Source organism: Accipiter gentilis, chromosome 26 (genome assembly GCF_929443795.1).
Source record: "Accipiter gentilis chromosome 26, bAccGen1.1, whole genome shotgun sequence".
NCBI classification, from domain to species: Eukaryota; Metazoa; Chordata; class Aves; order Accipitriformes; family Accipitridae; genus Astur; species Astur gentilis.
Genome location: NC_064905.1, coordinates 1,358,948 through 1,381,315, shown reverse-complemented (window position 1 = coordinate 1,381,315; position 22,368 = coordinate 1,358,948). Strand labels below are relative to the sequence as shown.

Below are 22,368 nucleotides of genomic sequence, written 5' to 3'. Positions count from 1 at the left end.
TATTCTTAGAAAGCAGAATTCAGTGTTGCTAAGTGATGGATGGCATCTTCAGTGCATCTACTGAGCTTGAAACAAGGGAAAGACATGATTTTATAGTATGTAATTAGCTAGGAACTAGTAATTAGTGAATACCATTACACTCATCCATTTTCTCATGTACACTTGACATTTCTATATCTTCATAGTAGGTACTACTCAAGGGCAGTTTAAGAAGCAGAGACCTAAGAAAAGAACTTGTGATGAGTAAAACTTGTCAGAATTACACCTCTGTTTGTATCACATAGAACTATTTGAATAACTGATTCCTCTTTTGGATCATAACTCCACCCAGGCTGGCATTCATTATTTTTTTCTATACATCTCTCTACTTTTGTACTCCAAATCTGGGATGGCTTTGCTGCCACTGCCTGATCTGCACAGGTGTTCAAAACTTGCTAATTCATTGCATTCAGTGGAGCGACTCCCAAAATGTGATAGGAATCTGTCTCTTACACTAATTTCCTACTGGTCTTGCATCCAAAGTAAAGTCATTTTCCATTACTGATTCCCTTTTTTCCCCCAGAAAATCAGGGGATATTTCACTCTTAGATCCTTCAGCACACATAGTTACAGACAGAGTATGTCTCATGTTCCGTCCTGTATCAAACAGATTCCAGGCATTTTATTATTCTCAGAAAGATTTTAAGGTACAAGAACTGTGTAGAAGGAGGAAAAATACTTCCTCCACACCTTGTCACTATGATTTACAGAAAAACACTGCCTTAATTTTAAATGGATTAATTTTGAATGGATAATCATTACTCTCTAAAAGCATTTTTATGGAACACTTGCTAGTCCTTAAGATTTGTGCATCTTTGTGTACTAAACAACAGATGCAAAAGATGCAAACATCTTCGTATGTAAGTATAAAGAAATAAATTCTATTTCTGTGAAAAGAATACACAAGTCAGGGTCCTTTCTATCCCACCACAGTTACTCCCCTAGCTTTCCCACATCTGGAGGCATAGCACACATTAATGCACAAACTTATCTTATGTCTGTCACAATTGTAGGGTATAAAAAACACAGACTAATTGCAAAATTTTCCTTTTGTGAACCAGAATTAGCCTCTCCTGTGAGTGCTTCTGGATTTAGTTCCAGTATGTGCCGAAAGGAAACTGTACAGAACATGTAAAACACACACCAATTGTAGACTGCCTGTATGCTGGCATAAAGCAACCATTAATTCTTCACTGTGGGAAAATATTGAAAAGGTTAATACACTGCTGGTCAAACCATAGGTATTAAACAGTTTTCAATAGCAACCCAGCAGGTTAGAAGTTGTCACACTGTAATATCATGATGGTAACTTGCTGTAATTATCTACAAAGATGTCACTGGATTGTCACTGTCCAGAAAGCATGAAATGCAGCATTAGGTAGAACAAACATTATCAAAGGAAGGACTGCAGTTTTCAGACAACTAAAATATGCCCACATTAATAAGCAAAGCATATTATTATAATGATCTAAATTCAACAGCTTTGCCTAGGGATCCAATCAATGAAGTAGCAAACATCTATAACTGGCATAAAGTAATCTCTTGATTTCCAGGCTAATCACTTTTTTTTTCCTGCAATACGAGTTTTAGCACTAAAACTTTGAGACCACATGTGTCATTCCCTAGCACTCTGTGGCAGCAGGTGATTTTAGATCTGTAAGAGAAAAGGGAAGGAGGCAATACTCTATACAGCATAAGCTGCAAAAACGAAGTGAATCTCAAACAACAGATATACATACTGAACTTACCAAATGGACCCTGAATTTTCAGTATTTACCTAGAACAAAATGCATTGCACAGATTAGATTCATTAGAACCATGTTACACAGCTGTGTGTCGGTGAGCCCAAAAGGGAATATGCTTAATCTGAGTTTTCCAGTCTGAACCTCTGCTTAAGTGTAGATTTGCTCAGCGCACTGTTCTGACCATTTATCAATGTAGCCTCACCTCATTAGGAGTAATGGAGTCATTTTTAAGTATGATCAGGTTTTGTGCACTCTGCCCACTCTGTCCTGTCAGATGCCTCTCAGTCATCACTGCAGAGGGACCAGTAGTTCCTGTTGGGCCACAGGTATTGTAAAACATAAAAGTGTCACTTCCTGATCCTGCAGTTAGGCATGCCTTATAGCAGTAGGTCTTAGTGAGAGACCCATTGCCCCTCACTTCAATGAAATGGGGTTGTACTTTTAAACCGTGGGGCAACCTAGCATCGATGTTGTTGTTGGCCTGCTTGTATAATTCAGCAGGGCACCGTTCTCTGACCCCACAGAACCCTGCACAGCAGGAGTCCCCATACAGACTGTATCTGTAGCACTTGATAACAGTAAGCCCAATGATTGTGAAAAGAAAAACGAAGGAGATGGCGCTCAAAGCAATAATGAGATAAAGAGTGATCTCTGAGTAATTGCTCGGACTTTTAAAGTGCCTTCTTGTATCAGGGATGATTTTGGAAACTCTGTCCACCACAGCAACAGTGATGGCTACTGATGAGGACATCGGTGGCTCTCCATTGTCTCTCACCTCCACCGTCAAGTTGAAAGTAGGTGCGCTGTCCTCCCCCAGTTTGCGAGTAGTCCTAATCTCCCCAGTATGGAGCTCTACCCTGAACAAACCTGGATCTGAGGTTTGCACCAGGTGGAAGAACAACCAGGCGTTTTGTCCTGAGTCCCCATCAATGGCTATAATTTTGGTTACCAAATATCCAGCATATGCCAAGCGTGGGATCATCTCCAGGGCTGCTGAAGTGTTGGTTGAGGTAGGATACAGAATCTGTGGAGCATGGTCATTCTCATCTACCACGTAGATGTGGACAGTGACACTGCTGCTCAGTGGTGGGATCCCAGCATCCTGAGCCTGGACAACCACCTGGAACTCCCTTAGTGTCTCATAGTCAAAGGACCTGACAGCATACATGTTGCCACTATCGGATTTAATGGAGACATAGGAGGCAACAGGTAGCCCTTCAATCTCTCCATCTAGTAGAGAATAGGACACGTAGGCATTTTCGTCGACATCTGGGTCAGTGGCTTTGATAGTGCACAGCAAGGCTCCAAGGGGGTTGTTCTCAGGGATATAAACTGAGTACACAGGTTCCTCGAAGTGTGGAGGATTGTCATTGATGTCAGAGATGTCCACATGGATCACCTTCTGGGAGGAGAGAGGGGGGCTCCCAGAGTCAGTAGCCGTAACTGTAATATTGTACGCTGCTGCTTTCTCGTGGTCCAGTTTGCCCTGGGTGATCAAGGTGTAGGAGTTCTTGAAAGAGTTGAGTGTGAAGGGGAGGCCAGGGGGAATACGCAGACTCACCTGCTTGTTCAGCCCCGAGTCCTGGTCAGTGACACTCATCAGGGCCACCACAGTTCCTGCCTTTGCATCCTCTGGCACTGGGCTGTACAGGGAGGTCAGGACCACCTCAGGAACATTATCGTTGGCATCCACAATGTTGACCAGCACCTTGCAGTGCCCAGCCATAGAGACAGGGCCCTGATCAGTGGCTTGCACATAGATCTCATAGGAGGATGCCTCTTCATAGTCCAAGGTACCATTAACCCGCACCTCCCCTGAGTGTGGGTCCACACTAAAGAGCTGCCTCACCTTCTGTGGGGTGTAGCTGCCAAAGGAGTAGATCACATCCCCGTTGGAGCCCTCATCGGGGTCTGAGGCGTTGAGTTTGACCACTAGCGTGCCAGGCAGGGCATTCTCCAGAAGGCTCACAGTGTAGGTGGAGCGGTCAAAGGCAGGTGGGTTGTCGTTGGTATCCACAACTCGCACAGAGATCTGGGCCGTACCGGACTTGGGGGGGTCCCCACCATCCACAGCAGTAAGCACCAGCTGCTGCAGGGCACTCTGCTCCCGGTCCAGCGGCTGCTGCAGCACCAGCTCCAGGAGTTTGCTGCCACTCTGGAAGCCTTTAAGGTCGAGGGCAAAGTGGCGGCTGGGGCTGAGCTGGTAGCTCTGCACAGAGTTGGTACCCACATCAGGGTCCTGAGCACTCTCGATGTGGAAGCGGGCCCCGGGCACGGCAGACTCACTGATCTCCAGCCGGTAATCCTGGCGGGGGAAGCGTGGCGCATTGTCGTTGATGTCCAGCACCTCCACCTCCACGTTGTGCACCTCGATGGGCTGCTCGATGACCAACTCCAGGCTGAGGAAGCAGGAGGGGCTCAGCTCACAGAGCGCCTCGCGGTCCATGCGCTCCCGCACCAGCAGCGCCCCGCGGCCCAGCTCCAGCTCCAGGTACTGCCGGCCGCTGCCCGAGGTAAGCCGCGCTCCTCTCGCCGCCAGTCGCCGCGGATCCACGCCCAGGTCGCTCGCCACGCTGCCCACGAAGGCGCCGTGCGGCAGCTCCTCCCGCACCGAGTAGCGGAGCGGCCCGCCCGCCGCCCGTCCGGCGCCCAGCCCCAGCAGCAGCAGCAGGCCCAGCACCACCGCCCCGCCGCGGCTCCGCCGAGCAGCCGCCGCCATGGCCGGGGCGGGGGAGCTGCCGGAGCCGCCTCGCCCGGCCCTGGCCCGGCCTCACTCGCCGCCGCCGCTCGGCCGCCTCATGCAAGCGGCGAGCAGCAGCCGCCGGCCGCCTCCGGCCCCGCCACCGCCCGGTCCATGCTCGCCGGCTGCGCGAGACGGCGGCTCCGGGAGGGAGAAGGAGGAGGAGGAGAAAGGAGGAAGGAGGAAGAAGGAGGGACCGGGACTCGCCGGATCCGCTTTCTCCGGCTCCAGCTGCTGCGCGGGAGGAGGCGGGGGAGGAGGCTAAGCCGCGGCTGGCGCCGGTTCAGCACCTGGGCAGGGAACAGCGGCACGGCTGCCGGCGGGAGCCGCCCCCGCTGCCTGCCGGAGCCCGCTGCCTGCCGGAGCCCGCTGCCTGCCGGAGCCCGCTGCCTGCCGGAGCCCGCACTCCCTGCCCCGCCGCACCGTCCTCACCCACGTGTTGCGGCCCCTCGGTGAGCCGGACCCCTCGCTCCCGGTGGCGGCGGGCTCTCGCTGCCGAGCCGGGAGGGGTGCGGCTCCCGCACCGCCGCCGCCCCTCGTCTCCGCCCCAGCTTCGCTGCTGAAGCTTCGGGGGCGAGGGGAGGGGGAAGGGCCGCAAACCGCCTGCACTTCTGGACCTGCTGCTGCTGCAATGCTAAAGTACATCCGCTTGGGAGGGTTAAATCAGCGCAGGGCTCCGAAAAAAAATGGGCCTCCGGCCAGGTCTGGTGCCGTCTGTGTGGTGCTGCAGTGTGTTTGACGACCGCTTTCTTGGAGAGCTGCCCTGCTGCTCCCTCGGAGATTCATCCTTGCTGCAGCACCGTCCCTCTGCCCAACCCCTGTGGACCCCCCCGGCCCCGCTTCCACCCTCCTCCTTCTCAGCTCCCTCTCACCTTTGCTGCAGCCGCTGTGCCCCGACAGCAGCTCGGCTGGTACAATTCTGCAAGTCACACCCACGAGTTAGGAGCATTTAAGGTGGGCTTCAGTTTCTCATGCAATGGAATACACAGGCTCAAGGTGATCAAGTGCAGCTGGAGAGAAGATGGAACACAATCTCTTTTCCAGTTACAGTTCTTTTCCTTCTCTACCCGTGTGATGGAGGACTGACAAAGAACAGGGCCATGAAATTCAACAAACTCAACAGCAGGGGTGAGGGTGCTGCAGCTGCAATGAGTTTTACCCCAATACCACAAATCCCAGCAAAGACGATAAACATAAGCATTCATTCATACAACAGCTAAGTCACTAAGGTGACATATTTAATGAAACAAATCACACAGGACATAGTCCTTCAGGGGTGCAGCTATGTTGTACCTACTCCCCAGTGCAGAAACTGCTTCTCTGCTAGTATTTCTCTCCCACATGGCTTGTTTTTTTTTCTTCCCTTGCTTACCCCACAAAGTCTTTTGGAATGTTCAATGAATCCTCTCTGGATTGGACTGGTCTATCACAGGGAAGGGGTGACCCTAACATTCAGCTAAAACCTCTTTCATTGCCCTTTTTGGGCCCGGGCACCCTTCACCATGTAGGTTGACTTTTGAAAGCACAACCTTACACTACAAATCCCCAAAGTTTTTACTATAATGTACCTGATACACAAACCCCAGAGAACAACTGCCCTAATTCTGACTCAGCACTGCTAAGAACAATTACCAGTCTATCAGCTTTTATCAGTGGCCACCATTATCAAAAGGGACAACATTAACAGCAGGATTACCCCATTTATGTTTTGGCTGATGGGTTCCTTTACTTCTCAGCCCATTTTTATGGCCCAAATATTTGCCCTCATATTTATTCTAATGTGCCCAGTACCCCAGTGTCTGCAAATACCGCTGTGGAACCGCCCAACCCTGTTTATCTTTTTAAGTAGGATAAAAGTAGGTGCAGACCAAGAAGGGCAGATAGAGATGCCAAGTGCCTAGAACATCTGGAAATTTGTTCATTTCATCCAGTTGTCTAAACAGGAGCCAAACACTTAAAAAAAAAAAAAAAAAGAAATCAGCTTCAAATTTTTGGCTAGCTACCCACCTTCAAGATCACAATATTCAGATTCAGAACAAAATGTCCTGACAGCCTCACAAAAAAGTGGCCCAAAAAACCAACACCCTGCTAAAAGCTATAAAAAAAGTTATAGCAGCACTAATATACACAGACTACGTGGCCATGTGTCAAAACAACTTGCAGTCATTGCGTAAAACAGAAGCCTGAAGGGACACACCCTCAGTTTTCCAGACAATCAAATAGCAGTTTCATCCAGACAGTCCATGGATCATCTCTGCCCCACACCTCTCGTGTACAGCCACAAAGTCCTCCAACAAACATACAGCACACCAATAAAAGGCCAAAAGCCACAGCAACATTGGCAACATCTAAGGCCCTGACTTAAGGAATGTGTTGGTAGAGACTCTCCTGGAAATGGACAATGCCCATGCCAAGAGGTGATGGGAAAACAAAACTCATCTCTGTAGGCAATGCCTTTCTAGCCACAAGTTGATTTTACTTACAGTGTGTGAATGAAACACACCAGTCACACATCCAGGGGTTTTTAATGCCAGCGACGAATCTTTCACACTGTTCCGAGACCCTAGTATATTACTTCTGATAGACATTCAGACTCTGCTCTAGTGCATTTCAACTGGGTCCCCCAGCAAGGAAGGGCTGACAAATGCTCAAATCCTGGCCCACCTCACTATTTACATGCTACCTAGATTCATCTTTCCTCACCACCTGACTCTCTGTGGACAACTAAGGCTGCATACATCCAAAGTTTTGCAAAACACCACAGAATGTAAAACAGAACAGAGGTAAGACACACACACTTAACCAAGCCATTCTAGAACATATTCCATAATCTTTTCATTCCCATCAAACATATTGCTAAACCTCAGGTTCTTAGAAAAAAATTTCTCCTAATTTCAGAATCATAAATCCTAGGATTGTCTGGCTTCTTGCCTTTTAGTAAGTTTTATAGCACCAATAAAATGGCTACTCTGATTTTCATTTTACAACTTAATACTGTAGCTTGGCTTATACACAGTAGCACTCTACAAATGTACAGTCTTTCTCAAAATATTAGCTTTAAACAGTTTATGCTGACAACACAGTTTATAAGTGATATACTGAAACTTCTTCTGTTCAGATTAAACGTTCCCCAAGCCCCTTTAAATCTACATAAAATTCATCGATGGCCACAGTAATTTTAGTTATTTCCATCAGCTTCAGTGGTAATGCTGAGTCAGTCCTGCAGGCCTCGATTTTTAATTCAGGAAAAACTTCCATTGAGAAAACACTTCAGGATCTGGTCTGTAGTAATATGGATTTTTCTAGTGAAAGGTAAAAACTGAAACACAGAAAAACATAATTTCAGCTTCAGTTTCATCGAGGCTTAGGGGCTTTCTAGTTTTCTTTTTCCCAGAGTTTTGTTTTCCAGTAATTTCCTGAAATTTCATCTAAGCATCAAATTTTGAAACACTTTCAAAGCTCACTAAATAAAAATATACACAGTGAGTTCAGATCAACGCACATGAGCAAGAGAATCAGAATCTGTTCCTGCAGCAAAACCAGCTGATAAAACATAACAGGCCCAAATATCCATTTGCTGATAAACCTGATAACCTCTGAAGTGATGGGATACTGCCTGTATGCAGTATCTATATACACAGGCCTATTGGGCTTTGTTGACATACAAAAATTGCACCACTTTAATTAGCTTGGTTAAATTAAATGGTATGCGTCCTTTAATGTGAGTACAAACATACAAGTGGAGCAAAGAATACACTGATTTTATCAAGTCCTGCAGAAGAAAATTAAGTATATATCAAGATAGTAATACAATGATATATATCTATGCTAAAGGTTGTAGTATTATAACTATTTTAGTCTGAAAAGTCCTGGCATTCCTATGTAAGCCTTCCTTGAAACAGTTCTACATACAGATGTGCCTGAGTTAGTAGCTGTATTGGTTTTGTTTGGCAAGGTTTTGGTAGCGGGGGGGGGGGGGGGTTACAGGGGTGGCTTCTGTAAGAAACTGCTGGAAGCTTCCCCTGTGTTCGAGAGAGAGCGAGCCCATATTAGCCGGCTCTGAGACGGACCCGCCGCCGGCCAAGGCCGAGCCAATCAGTGATAGTGGTAACGCCTCTGTGATAACATTTTTAAGAAGGAAAAAAGTTGGGACGGAGAAGAAACTGCCGCCGGAGTGAGGAGTGAGAACATGTAAGAGAAACAAGCCTGCGGACACCAAGGTCAGTGAAGAAGGAGGGGGAGGAGATGCTCCAGGCGCCGGAGCGAAGATTCCCCTGCAGCCCGTGGTGAAGACCCTGGTGAGGCAGGCTGTCCCCCTGCAGTGCAGGGAGGTCCACGGTGGAGCAGATCTCCACCTGTAGCCCGTGGAGGACCCCACGCCGGAGCAGGTGGGTTCCCGAAGGAGGCTGTGACCCCGTGGGAACCCCGCGCTGGAGCAGGCTCCTGGCAGGACCTGCGGATCTGTGGAGAGAGGAGCCCACGGAGCAGGTTTTCTGGCAGGACTTGTGACCCTGTGGGGGACCCGCGCTGGAGCAGTGTGCTCCTGAAGGACTGCACACCGTGGAATGGACCCATGCTGGAGCAGTTCGTGAAGAACTGCAGCCTGTGGGAATGGCCCATGTTGGAGGAGTTCGTGGAGGACTGTCTCCCGTGGGTGGGACCCCACGCTGGAGCAGGGGAAGAGTGTGATCAGCCCTCGTCCTGAAGAGGTGAAGCGGCAGAAAATAACGTGTGATGACCATAAACCCCATCCCTGTCCCCCTGTGCCGCTGGGGGGGCTTGGTGGTGAAATCCGGGAGGGTAGTTGTGCCCGGGAAGAAGGGAGGGGTGGTGGGAAGGTGTTCTGAGATTTCATTTTACTTCTCATTACCTTGCTCTGGTTGATTTGTAATAAATTGAGTTAATTTTGCAAATTGAGTCTGTTTTGCCCGTGACGGTAATAGTGAATAATCTCTCCTGTCCTTATCTCGACCCGCAAGCCTTTTGTTATATTTTCTCTCCCCTATCCAGCTGAAGATGGGGGAGTGATAGAACGGCTTTGGTGGGCACCTGGTGTTCAGCCAGGGTTAACCCATCACAGTAGCTGTGTAATGCAGTGCCACAGAAATATTTCTGTGCAGGTATTTCTCTCGGGAGTGATACAATTATATACAGATATAGTTCTGTAGGGCCTTGAAAAGTTCATCCATTTCAAATCACATCTGTACAAGGAATGTTTTTATATAATTTTGTAACTAGAATCACCTAAATTTGCTTAAGCAGCAATAAATCTGTGTTCAGTTTGTTCATTGCAGAACACTATGCAGAGTCCTTCCTCTGGCTATTTCTGAGTCTCACACAGCAAAAAGAGAGAGAAAGGCATATAGAAAACAGGAAGATGTGAAAATACAGCATGTTAAATGAAGAACTCTAAGGTATTTCAACATCTGAAAAGACATTTTGCTTCTTTGTAAATAATTTCACCTTCAGTAACTCACATCCCTCCAATGACTCAATGTCATGAAGCAGCTACTTTCTGAACTGATGGCAAGTCACCAGCTCCAAGGATCGGGCTCTAGATTTTTGCATGTAGTCTTGTTGCTAAAATCCTACATGCTGACAATGAGATTGTTTGCATACCATATAAATGCACACACAGTTTCTGCCTACTGATAAAACAATGTAAAAAAATATGGAAACAAGTCTAAAGAATCCATATAGTTCAGCCATTAACAAGCAGGTAAGCGGTGTCATTCTCTAGAAAAAACTAGATTTTCTCTATGTGCCTGTTTGAATGTGCTGCCTACAATCTGTCTGCCTTAAAATTAAATCAAGTCAAGAGGAAGGAACAGCCATCAGTCACTGGCCAAATTACATCAACCACAGTGGAAAACAATACCCATAAACTGTAAGGGAATGACTCAAATTTGTGGAGTTTCTTATATACAGTTTTTTCCAGTGAGATGGTAGACTGTAGCACCATCTTCTAGCCCATGGGTACTCATGACAGCCATGGAAAAAACATCTTGATAATTTCAGGGGATGCTCAAACTACTTGTTCATTCCAACCCCATCTTTCACTTCACTCTCTTGGGATTCCTGCATTCTTCTGCATCCTACTTATTTCAGTCATGTCCCCCTCTCCGCTCTTCCCTGAAGGAGAATATGTACAGGATTGTTTCTGGTGACTTTCCATGTCTCAAGTACTATCTGGTCAGGAAGATACTACCTAGAGATGATAAGGCAACGTAAAGGCAGAAGTGAAAGTGACTCATACCCTACAGTGGCTCCCTGCCTGAAAAGCCTCCATCAGTCTTGTTTTAGCAATCTGAGCTCAGAGATCCCAAAATATGAGAGCAGGTTCTGCAGTCAGAACAGAGCCACCGAGCAACTCCTTAAACAGAGCCCTGCAGCTGAACCAGATCTCTTTCAGTATATGGTCTGCATTCTCTGTATGGGATTTTCTGGGGAAATGGGATTCTCCCTCTTCCTAATGTAAACTTCTTGTTTCTACACTTTGAAATAGGTCTGGTGCCAAATTGCTCAGTTAGATTGGCTCTGTTCTTTCATATCTTTCCCTAAATCCATTTTTCACATTGGTATGAATCTAACTGGTGAGAATTTTTTTTTTGGATCACAAACATCTGAAGCCAGACTATTTAAAACCTTGCTGTTATGGGAACCAAGGCTGCTAAACAGCCAGAAAAAATCTTGTTTGTATTTAGGTCACAATTTCTTTGCAGTAGCGTACTTGCTCTTATTCTAGAAAACAGCATGTAAAGAAAAAGAGGTGGTGGGTTGGGGTATGGAGAGGGGGCTGTGCTATAAATCTGAAATCAGACAAACTACATATAACAAAGATACAGAGAAAATAAATTTCTTTTCATCTACTGGTTGCCAGTGTACATTTAATTATTTCTCACTTCTAGTCCAAAATTTAAGGATGGCTATCTCTGACTCATTCTGTTTGTCTTCTGCTATATTTTCCTGATGACTTAAAAAATCCATTCAGTAATTTATTGACCTTAATGTCACATACTGCACCATTCTAAATGGAAGGACATTAACAACTTGGACAATGACAAAATAACTTTCACCTTTCTAAACACACCACAAAGCTTGTAAGTGCTATTTCTACTGCCAAATGTTTTATTGAAGGTTTTGGTTGGTGTGTTTTCCTTGATCGCCATTGTCTCTCTTCAGCACAACAGCCTTTGTCACTTTTCTATGCAGGCTGTTATTCCTGAGCTCAAGCAATCACCACTAAATTTCAGCTCAGTGAACTGGTTGTGAGGCACATTCTAGCCAAACAAATCTCTTGCAGAAGATTATAACTTCATTTGTTTCCCTAGATCTGGTTATTGCCTCACCCCATGCTTATATTCATATGTGTTGCAGGCTTCTCTTTAGAGTTTGAGGACTGGGACAAAGGTACAAGGTAATTGTTCCCCTCTGGAAACTGTGAATGAATGGGTCAGGGCAGTTGCCCAGCAACTGAAGACTCAATTTCATTTTCAGCTTTAAGGAGTTCAGACTTCTTTCCTCCCCTCCCTAGAAATTGCCTTCATCATAAGCCACAGGACGTCCTCTACCTCCTTACTGAAACAAGGTGAAAACTTATGCCATTCTAGGTCAAAGAGAACAGCAATATAAGTATCGCCCTGTATCCTGTACACCTGTACGTGCGGTACTCGCCTGGAAAGGAGGTGGTGGTAGAAACCTGGCTTTGCTCCAAGAAGTTCTATTAACTTCATACTAAACCACCTTGGGATATCATTCACAGTAGAACTAGTTCCAACATTTCATAGCTTTTGTGTTACTTCTTACACACACATCCATGTTTTAGTGATGATAAACTACTTTCACAGCACGAGCCCTCCCATTTCATGCTCATAGTACCAGAACCTAATGACACAGTGTCATAGACAATGCATAGCCAGTATCATTGCAACTGCAATAGCACCTTTTATTCTTTACTATTTTTTTAATCTTTTTTTTTTAAATACATAAACGTTGAGCTCTATGGTTTTCATTTATGTCACCTTTTTCCTATCCTACCTATGAAATTTAATTATTAGTCAGATAGTCCTTGACTTACCTTTTGGGGAGCCCCATTCATACCTGTACACAAAGCATTTCATACATATTATTCTCATGTTCAGACATATAAGTATTTTGTTAGCCTTACACCTCCTATGAGAAGATCTCAAATCTGAAGGGTCTATTTTCCATCTTTTTCTCTTGAAAGCCAGTTCTCCTGGAAGATTTTCTAACTTGTCCAGCATTATGCATAGATCTGGCAGTAAGCCATATTTCTGAGGAACAGATACATTCTGGCACAAAGTGACTTCAAACATTGCTTTATCCTATTAAACAAGATTTTCTACTAGATTTGGATGGTCCTATCAGTCCAAGTCTCTGCTGGTGACTCCTGAGTTCTCCTAACTGGACATCCAAGTTGGACTGAGAGCTCTAAATCTGCCAGTGTTGTCCTCCTGTTCACAGTCTGGCTCTTAAACCCATCTTTTTCTTCTTTTCTTGTCTATCTATTCACCTTCTTAAATATTTGTTCCCTGTGTTTGGGTTTGTTCTCTTTTCCTATTACTAGCCACAGCTTAACTTCAACATTCTATCTTTTATTTATACTATCGTCCCCTTTTTTCATTTTGGTTTCTACTCCTTTCTCCATCTTGCCTCTTTCCACTGAATATTATCCTCTTTCCTTTCCATCTTCTACCTCTAGTTCATTCATTTATTTTCTACTCCATATCCATTAGTAGTCCTGCCTCTTTCCTTTTTCATGAGTCATCCACTCACTTCCTCTCTTTATGTTGATTTCCCATATTTATTTCCCCTCAGTGTCCTAGGGCTTTTGTATTTGTCCTTCTGGATATACAAGAAATTTACTGTGTTCCAAAATGATGCTGATAAGGGATGCTGATGACTCCTTTTCCCTTCATTTTTGTCTACACAACTCAGGTAAAGTAGGAAGCTAAGCACCAAACAGGGGCACAGAACCAATGGAAACAGAGACCTAGGTATAAAAATAGATAGTGAGAATCAAAAGTACAGGCAAGGAATAATATGAGGAACAGTCACCTTCTTCACTGCTGAGAAAGACTGACAGCATTTTCTTTAGAGCCTGTCAGTGCCTCTCTTTAATAGGCAAAAGAGGTCAGGTTTGCATTATAAGGGACTATACTACTACCCAAGTACTCTGTATTCACTCTCTTGAAAACACATACTGAGTTACATCTATTAACTTTATTTCTGCTCCCTGCTTACTCCTAAATCTCTCTTAGAAGTTAACCACCTAAATCTGAAACTGCCTAGTTTGGATCTGAAAAGGAGCTGAAAATCAAATAGGTTTGTTGTTTTAATGATGACCTAAGTTTGCCTTTGAGCATGCTAGAAGTATTGACTGTCAATGCCCTAACTATAACCTGTACATCTTGTGCTAGATCAGGTTTTGCTTTTTGGAAGGTCATTACTTTCTCCTCCTTCATTTGCACTTTTCTTTCTTGCTCCACTGCTCACCTAATGACTTTTCCAGGTTTGTTGCATTGCCTAATAGCAACTCCAAGAATTCTCTTAATCTGTGAAAGTACATCAAGTTAGAAAATGATACATTCAAGCTGTAAAAGCATATCTTGAGCTTTCATTTCAATACTTAATTTATTGAGCCCTGTATCAGGGCAATCATAGTCAATTCAGAGCCACAAAACTGCACAAAGAGACATTGTGAAGATCTCCTTTCCTCAGCACAGTTGCCCTTCTAACATAGTAACAAGATTACCACTGATACTGAATGGTTAACTCATGCTTTTGTTATTCAAAGATTCTTTCACTGCAACTTTCTTTTACAAGCCTGCCTAATCCACCCTTAACTCGTCTTCAGGTTACCTAAAATGTTCCAGAACTTCTGCTGACTTTTTAAAAAAAGGAGGGGGGGGGGGGGGGGGGGGAGGAAAACCACACTCACCTCTCACACCTACTGCCACTTTGCTTCCTGGTATTTTCAAAAAATACACACCACCAGATGAAGCATGCATTAACCTATCGCACTTGGCTGCTAATATCGAGTGCATTTTCTCAGCACAGCAGACCTATGGGTAATTTCAGTCCCATATGACATCTTAAATGTGACTTCAGTGGTTTGTGTTTATTCCCTACACAGGAATGCATTCCAATATAAATTCAACATACAGCCTGCAGCCACTCCAGACAGCCTGCAACACAAGTAGAAGTCTAAGATGCACAATGTGAAGACAGATGGATCATCCAATGGTTACAACTAAGCAGTTTTCGGGTTGCTCTAAATTTCTTCCAGCAGCTGAGAGTCACAGTTCTGTCCTTGCTTCTGGCACATCTCCATTCTAAAGCTATACAGGAGATTAGTACTGATCTACAAGTGTCTGTTCCAAACCACCATGATATTCCTACACAGCAGCAAGCTACAGCTTGCTCCTGAAGCTAAACATGTAAAGCAGCACAGAAATTACGAAGGACAGAGTTTCTCAATCTAAAATCAGACCTAAAATGCTACTGTACTGAGTTGTACAGAGCTGCCCTAAATTTCAGCAGTTTCTAAAGTTAATAGAACAAATTATACTTAATCAGAGTTAAAAGTATAGAGATTACTTTCCTTTGCAAGGTTTTATTTTAGGATTAACTGCTTAGTTGCTGTTTTCTTGATGCTGGAAAAAGTCAGTGTCAAATTTGTGAGGAAATTAAATCATTACAGCTATGCTTTTTAAAAGATAGGAGCGAGATAAATCGTCCCCTCTACCTCTGGCTGTTCTACTTGGACACAATTCCCATCCTTTCTGCAGCCAGAGGCTCAGTCACCACTGTGGTACTGTCTCCAAGCCAAAGTAGGCAGAACTGTCTAGATATCATTAAAGTTCCTTGCTGCAGAATGGATGAGCAACCGAAGGAACAATGAAGATGTTGCTCTGGGCTTCCAGAGTTCACTACAACAAACACAGGTTGACTGCAGATTGGCAGCATACCTGCCATGACAGAAGAGCCAGATGTGGTGTGGAGTGAACCTCTGCACATCTGGTTCCAGGCTTTCACAGAGTTCTCAGGAGGAGTCATTGTTTAGACTTGCAATTCTCTATATGGTGGGAAGAAACTTCACCCCAGGAACAAATGATTGAGGAAAATCTCCATCACAGAATCTACCCAGCTTTTAGCACAAATGGGAAAGACTTTGCTCAGCAACATGGCCAAATACCTAACAACGCTCTACTCTTACCACCCTTGCAATTGCTCTTTCAGCTGCAGGTCTTTGCCTACAGTTCTGATACATGTACCATGATATCAAGTACACAGACAGAACATGAAAACCCTTCAACTATTATAAAGAGTAGCTGAGAGCCATAAAAGAGGCATGAGTGGATTAGAGCACAGGTCCCATAAAACATATTGAGTCTGTGAGGACTTTCTGTGAGATCACTATGCTGCTCCACAGTTTTCTGCATTTCATGTGTCTGCACAGGAATGGCTGAGCAGGGAAAGTAGGGCAGGAAAATATTTTGGTTTGTCTGCTAATTCTCAGCAGGCATTTCTGAGCTTAGAAGATTTTTACTTCAAATCCTATTTAAAAAAAAAATCCATCTGCCCAAACTGTGCTGCGCTTGGACTATTTTTAACCTATAACCACCTATATAAGGGGCAAAATGTTAATACTGCAGATTCTGCTGATATTATCTGACCTCAAGAGAAGTTCTATTGATTTTCTTACTCAGCAGAACCAGGAACAGCATTTGGCCCTAATTTATACTCTCTGCCAATGATTTTATTTTATATTTGTGTTTCTCTTCAGGGTACTGGCACACAGTGGGATCCCACACCCTCCTTGCTCCCCAACTCTCTCCTAAATAGACACGCAAAAACTTGTTCTTTTTTCCTCTCTTGACTTGTAATCTATGTTCCAGGTATTTTATGCCCTTTACTGTACTTCTACAATCTCAGTCATATCTTTCTTTTAATAAGGTTATCAGAACAGCACAGAGCATTGGATTCTAACTGTGCACTTAGAAGTAGTACCTGGTAACATGCCAAAAGATTGTCTGCCAATAATTCTATGCAAAAAAAACAGCAACAATTTTGCTTTTCCACTCCTTGTGAATACTTTATCAGTAGTTTGAGTTCATTACTCACAACTAATCTGAGTTTTTCCTTTCTGTAATCCATGGTATTTTACCTGTACCCATTTATTATCTTTCCTTTTACATGTCAAGATTTGCCAAAAAATATATATTTAAGATTAGTATGAAGGAATTATGAATATAAATGTGTGCACATGTGAAAGCACACAAAGAAAATACAAAATAAGGATTAACAGGAAAAGTATGCATTAATTGCTGCAGAGCACCCTATATGGGGATTTAATCCAAGTGAATGAAGAGGAACAAAATTACCTAAAAGAAGGTGTCAAGAAGAGGGAGAAGAGAACTGGAGCCTTAAAATGCACAGCTGAGGAATACAAGAGAACTGTGAAATTAAAGAATTTTACCTAAGAGTTAGAAAGGAATGAGACAAAATAACGACACAAAAGATCCCAAACAGTACCCATTCCTAAAGGGAATCAATGGCAAGTCCCAGATCAGTCTATTGTCACCAATGATTGACAACCTATGAGCCATGATAGCCAGCATCTCTTGTCTTCTACACTGCACACAAGTGATCCTCATCACCAGTAACCATCGGGCACCTGAGCTGATGCTTCTGAGTATGTGGGTGTGAGTGAGCAAAATCTATAACAGAATGAGTGAGAGTGGGAAACTTTAGAGATGTTGCAGGAGAAACTCACTTTTCCCTCCCATAAGATCTTGCGTTCAGTTTTGTTATACTAATTTCCTACATAACAATTCCAGATTCTTCTGTGTGAGACAGTATTTGTACATAAGGTCAGATCTTGAGAGGGTAATGGTTCAGTCAGAAAGGATGAGACATAGCAATAGCCAGACAATGCTATGAGGAGCCAAGAAAAAACAAAACCAGGCAACACTATGTGGAAGGGCACAGAGAAGATCAAGCAACAATAACTTTTGCAACCCAGAGAAACTTTAAGAAAGGGTTGAGGGCACAGCAATATTAACTCTCTGCTCCAGGTCCACTTCCTCACATACATACAGACATCAGCACCAGCTCCTGCATCCTTCTCCACAGTTCCTCACAGCTTCTACCACTCGTTGCTGCTATTGCTGCTGGAGAACAGGACTAGCTCCAGGTAGCTGGAGGGGTTGTGAGGAGCAGAGCAGGAGGAGATGAGATGGGAGCAGTCAGCAGCATCTCTCAACTCACTACCTGGATGGGAACAGCAGCAGAGAATGAGGCAGTGGTGAACAGACCTTAGAAAATACAAGAACTGTAATGTTGCACACAGTATTAAAAAAGGATTTGGCAGCATGGCATGAAAAAAATCCTGTGCTGCACAGGTTGACAGGCACACCTCTGGGTGAAACAGTGGTCAAGTTATTAAGAAGATGACAGAAAGCCACTGACGACAGCTGCCCAGTTCACGGCCTGTATGCCCACCTTCAGCACTGGTGAGATAGGTCTGTTCAGATTCACCAGTGCAACAAGTTCACCTCTGATTTACAGCACATAAGAGCATATGAGAGTACTTGGAAGGGGAAGCAAAGAAAAGGGGAGATGCAATGTATGTGGTGGGACAGATTTTGAGCAGAAGCCCAGAGGAAGGACTGAGAAGCAATGCGTCTCATGCAGTAGCAAGAAGGCGGGGGGGAAAGCTCCCTGGAGCTAAGCTGGGGCTTTTGAAAATGGGACAAGACAAAAGTGAGATGGTGACAGAAACATTTGATCATGCCATAAAAGCAGGAAGTCAGGAGAACTGGATTCTGTTCACTGTTACATCAAGGACTTCATGATTTTTGGCAAGTATCTTAATTGGTTCCCAAGATGTCAGCAATATCTGGGCTCAGATGGCCACTGCAAGGTTTAAAGCACTACTGTAAAGAATGCTTGGATATTCTCAAGGAAAAAGGAACATATACATATGTATAATTTATTATTTGTAATGGGTGCTGAAAGGAGACAGCTGTTTGGCTATTTTAAGTATACATTAAGCAAATCTGTTTTCAAACTTCAGAATTCTTAAAATCTCAGCAACACAAAATATTTATGCTTTGAATTATTAAGAGTTCAATATTTCTTTCCTTGAGCACAAAAGTTCTTACTGAACAGGTCAGTGTAGCTGATCTTTTACAATATTCTTTTAAATGCTAGACTGTATCTGGTGTTTAGTGCTAGTTAGTACTGCAGTATTAATTCAGATTTACCTTATGCATTTTGTACGGTTCATACGCGTGGCAAACTCCTTCTTTAGTACTGAGGGAAACCCACATTGTATGTACCTGTTCCTGCAACAGTAGGCAATGGTTCTGCGATGCAGAGGGCAGGGTATCCTGCCTGGTCCTCAACTGCTCTTCCAGAAGGGCACAGACCTCCCACAGGTCATATCTGCAAACCTTACAGGGATACATCTGTTAGCCCTGGTATACCTCAAATGACACTAGACTTCTGGCTTTTAACAACTCAGCTGAGCTCAGCGTATTTTTTCCATCCTTGAACAGAGAAACCACAGCAGGACACGTGAGACTGAGTGATAAGCAATGATGATTTTAAATGTACCCACTGAAATCAATCCTCCCTTCTTGTACTAATCAAAACATTGTCCTCCACAACTAGGTAGACCTGCAATGTCTCAGCGTGATTCTTATCATTTAATGTTCTTTTAAAACTATCCTGTTCAGAGACAGATTTCAGGATTACTGCCCACGTGGGTTAGAAAAAACCTAAAGTAATATACAGCAGCAGCACCAGTGTTCCTCCTGGGTTTCTTTATCACACTGAACAGGGGTTGAAGGCACAAAGTTCAGAGACCTTCACGTCCAGTCCACTGAGAAGGTGGCCATGTCCCCCCTAATCATTAGCACAGCGGTCAGGGGAGTAATTTCTGTAAGAAACAGAGCCAGTCTCCAGCCAACAAAGTCAAGGTTTGTGAGGTCAAAAAAGGTAGCCAGGTTCTGTGTCCTGGAAAGTACACGGTAGGAACAGGAGACTGGGTTTGGTCCCTCTCTCAGGGGTTTATATATTTTAAATCAGAGTACAATCTGAAAACATTTCTAGGAGTAGGAACTAGATCTCAGCAGAAGGTGAGGAAAGAGGGACAAGAGCTGGGGGGGGACAAAATGAAAGCAGAAAGAGCCAAAAAGAGGTTTGGAAAGACAGGGAGGCACAACACAATCAGTATTCCTTATCCTTTGGGTACTTAGTCCTGCAACCGTGAACACCATAGTCACACTACATACACTGTACATACACTGGGAAAAACCTTGACATTTTATTTTCACCAAAGACATTCAGTTCTTTTTTTAGTTCTTTGTTCAAGAATTCTGGCACATAAAACCAGCCACAATGGGAACTCTGCCAAATGTTAATACTACTGACTTATTTTCTGGTTTTATACTGCTGCAATACAAAAGCCTCTACACTTTTCAGTCCTGCTAGAATCTCTGTGAAACAAAGCATCTTGGCTCCCGGTAAAAGAATTAAAAGAAAGAAACTATTAGATTTCTGAGCTATCAAACATTTTATCTATTATCTTGCATTATGATACTTCTGTTTAATTACTATACTGTTGCATCATGCCATGACTTAGTTAAGCTCTGTTTATTTATTGTCATCTTTGATACTTCTGATTTGTTCACTTCTCTATTCTTAGTTTCTTACACACCTTTAATGTGTTTTTAGTGATACTGTGAAACTAGTCCCCCACATGAAGCTTCATATGGCCTATTTGTTCAAGAAGTAATGTCACATTTTCTACCTATGAATCTCCACTATGTGGTAACTGACCCTCAGGACTTACAAGCCTCTAAAGTTTTGAGACAAATTTCCTCCTAAGATTGTTCTTGTCCAGCCAGAACTCATATCCAATCACTGGAAGACACAAACAGAGGGCAATGGTGTAGTAAATACTCAGTTAATCTAATTAAGTATTCATTACACCACTGTTCTCCATTTGTATATTCCTAAGGATTGGATTTTTTATTAGCAATTGATCTAAAATTCAAGCACTGCATGACCCAAGCATGTATTTCTAATGTACTTTTATACCTTATAAAAGGAACCCGTTAGAAAAACATACAGAAAACAAATCTTTGACAGTAACAATGCCAAGCTCTGCAAGGGTGGAGAAGAGAACAATCCTGGGGACCCTTGTTCCATTTGAGCTCAACTCTTCTACATGCAACAGGAACATAAGATTAGAGGGAGAGGTTAGGCCCTTCAAGACTATCTCCTGAGATACCAGGTACCACTTCATATGACACCTTTCCTACTGAACTCAGTCTTAAAAGCTTGTAGGTGCTGAACCCCAGTGGAAAGCTCTTTCTAACTATTACAGTCTTTCTTCTCTTACCAGTCTACATGTATCTCGGCTATTTTATGCCCATTTATAGTTGAGAAGCAGTGGCTTTTAGCGTAAGTAGCTAAAGGAGTTCTTCTAGAGAATAAAACAGTACTTGCTAAACATCCCAAGCCCTTCTACTGCATTCTCATTTGACACTCTTCTTTCCTCAGTCACACACACAAACCTTTGCAACTTCTCTTACATTTTCTGGCTGTCCTTTTTGAACATAGTTGGCAAAAATCAGAACTTGCCACTCCATGGGTACCCTGTTGTCAGTACTCCCCCAGAATCACTACAAGTACCTTGACTAATGTGTCCTCCAGTACATTTTCTTACTGATGCATCTTCTGGGCAGCTTATGAGTCATGCTGTAATCCATTTGTTTTCCTCCTCAGCCACAGTTCATTCATGAAACCCCACTTGTATTAAAATAAACTATTTTAATTCCACCCCAAAATTTTAATTGCATTTTGTTAAGGGATATCAGGACCTTTCCTGCTTGGCTGCTGGAACCCAGCCCAATGCCCCAGGAAACAGGGTCTCTGCCCAGGCTGAGAGATGGAGCTGCTGCTCTCCCATTTGCAGGTTCAACCAGTAGCAAAGCTGATTACATACCCCAGAGACACATGCAGGTACACACACACACACGACACTGACATGGCTGGTCACACAGACTGCCACAGCCAAGGCACTGCCTTCAACACCACCCACATATAGGACTCGCATAAGACATGAGAACAGCCAGCCAAGTCTGCTTCTCCTCTTCAGCTGGCAGAGACAGGAGGTCACCAGTGAAAGCGCACGTGCACGCACACCCCCCCAAACACACACACTCTGGATTCACAGCTTTCTGGGATCACACATTCACAGATGCGCCAAGTACTGGCACAGTCCCTCTGCTGCTCAGCACCCCTGCCCCATTCCCAGCCCTCTGACCCACCCCACAGGTCCCAAGCTGGCTGGCCCAGCTTGATGCTCGCTGCAAACACGTAGCGCACTCATACCCCACATTCATGGGTCCCCTGGATACCATGAGCCCCTGCCTGCCCGGATCCAAGGCCCCCTGTACTGTCCAGCTTGAAGTTTGGTGGTGAATACACATGCACACCCCACATACACCCATATGGGGAATATACAAGACACTTGCCCCCCAGCACCAGGCACACAGGCTGTGAACTGCCATCCCACTCCAGCCATTGGTACTGAGGCCCTCACTCATACCAGTCCCCCAATAAGCTGGTTTCTGAGACACACACCATTCCTATCCCACTAGCTGGCACTGAGACCCCCCACTTACTCCAGCTGCTGGCACCACAGGCCAGGGGGACCTACAGCCCCCTCTGACTCTAGTAACAGGCACCCAGTCCATTCATGCTCGTCTCCCCAGTAGCCAAGACTCCATGTACAAAGTCTGTAGG

The 22,368-nt window shown here is 44.4% G+C and overlaps 1 protein-coding gene across 15 annotated transcripts in view; it reads right to left on the bottom strand.

The window, feature by feature from the left end:
• LOC126051048 (protocadherin alpha-C2-like) overlaps window positions 1–22,368 on the bottom strand; it is a 162,677-nt gene that overhangs the window by 49,853 nt on the left and 90,456 nt on the right. Inside the window, exon 1 of one of the 15 annotated variants that reach the window (XM_049829705.1) lies at window positions 1,987–4,858. The exons of the other annotated variants lie outside the window; for them this stretch is intronic. Coding sequence (XP_049685662.1) covers window positions 1,987–4,503 — 2,517 coding nt within the window. The 5' untranslated portion in view covers window positions 4,504–4,858. Of the gene's footprint in view, window positions 1–1,986; window positions 4,859–22,368 lie in introns of those variants that run through there. 15 annotated transcript variants of the gene reach the window in all.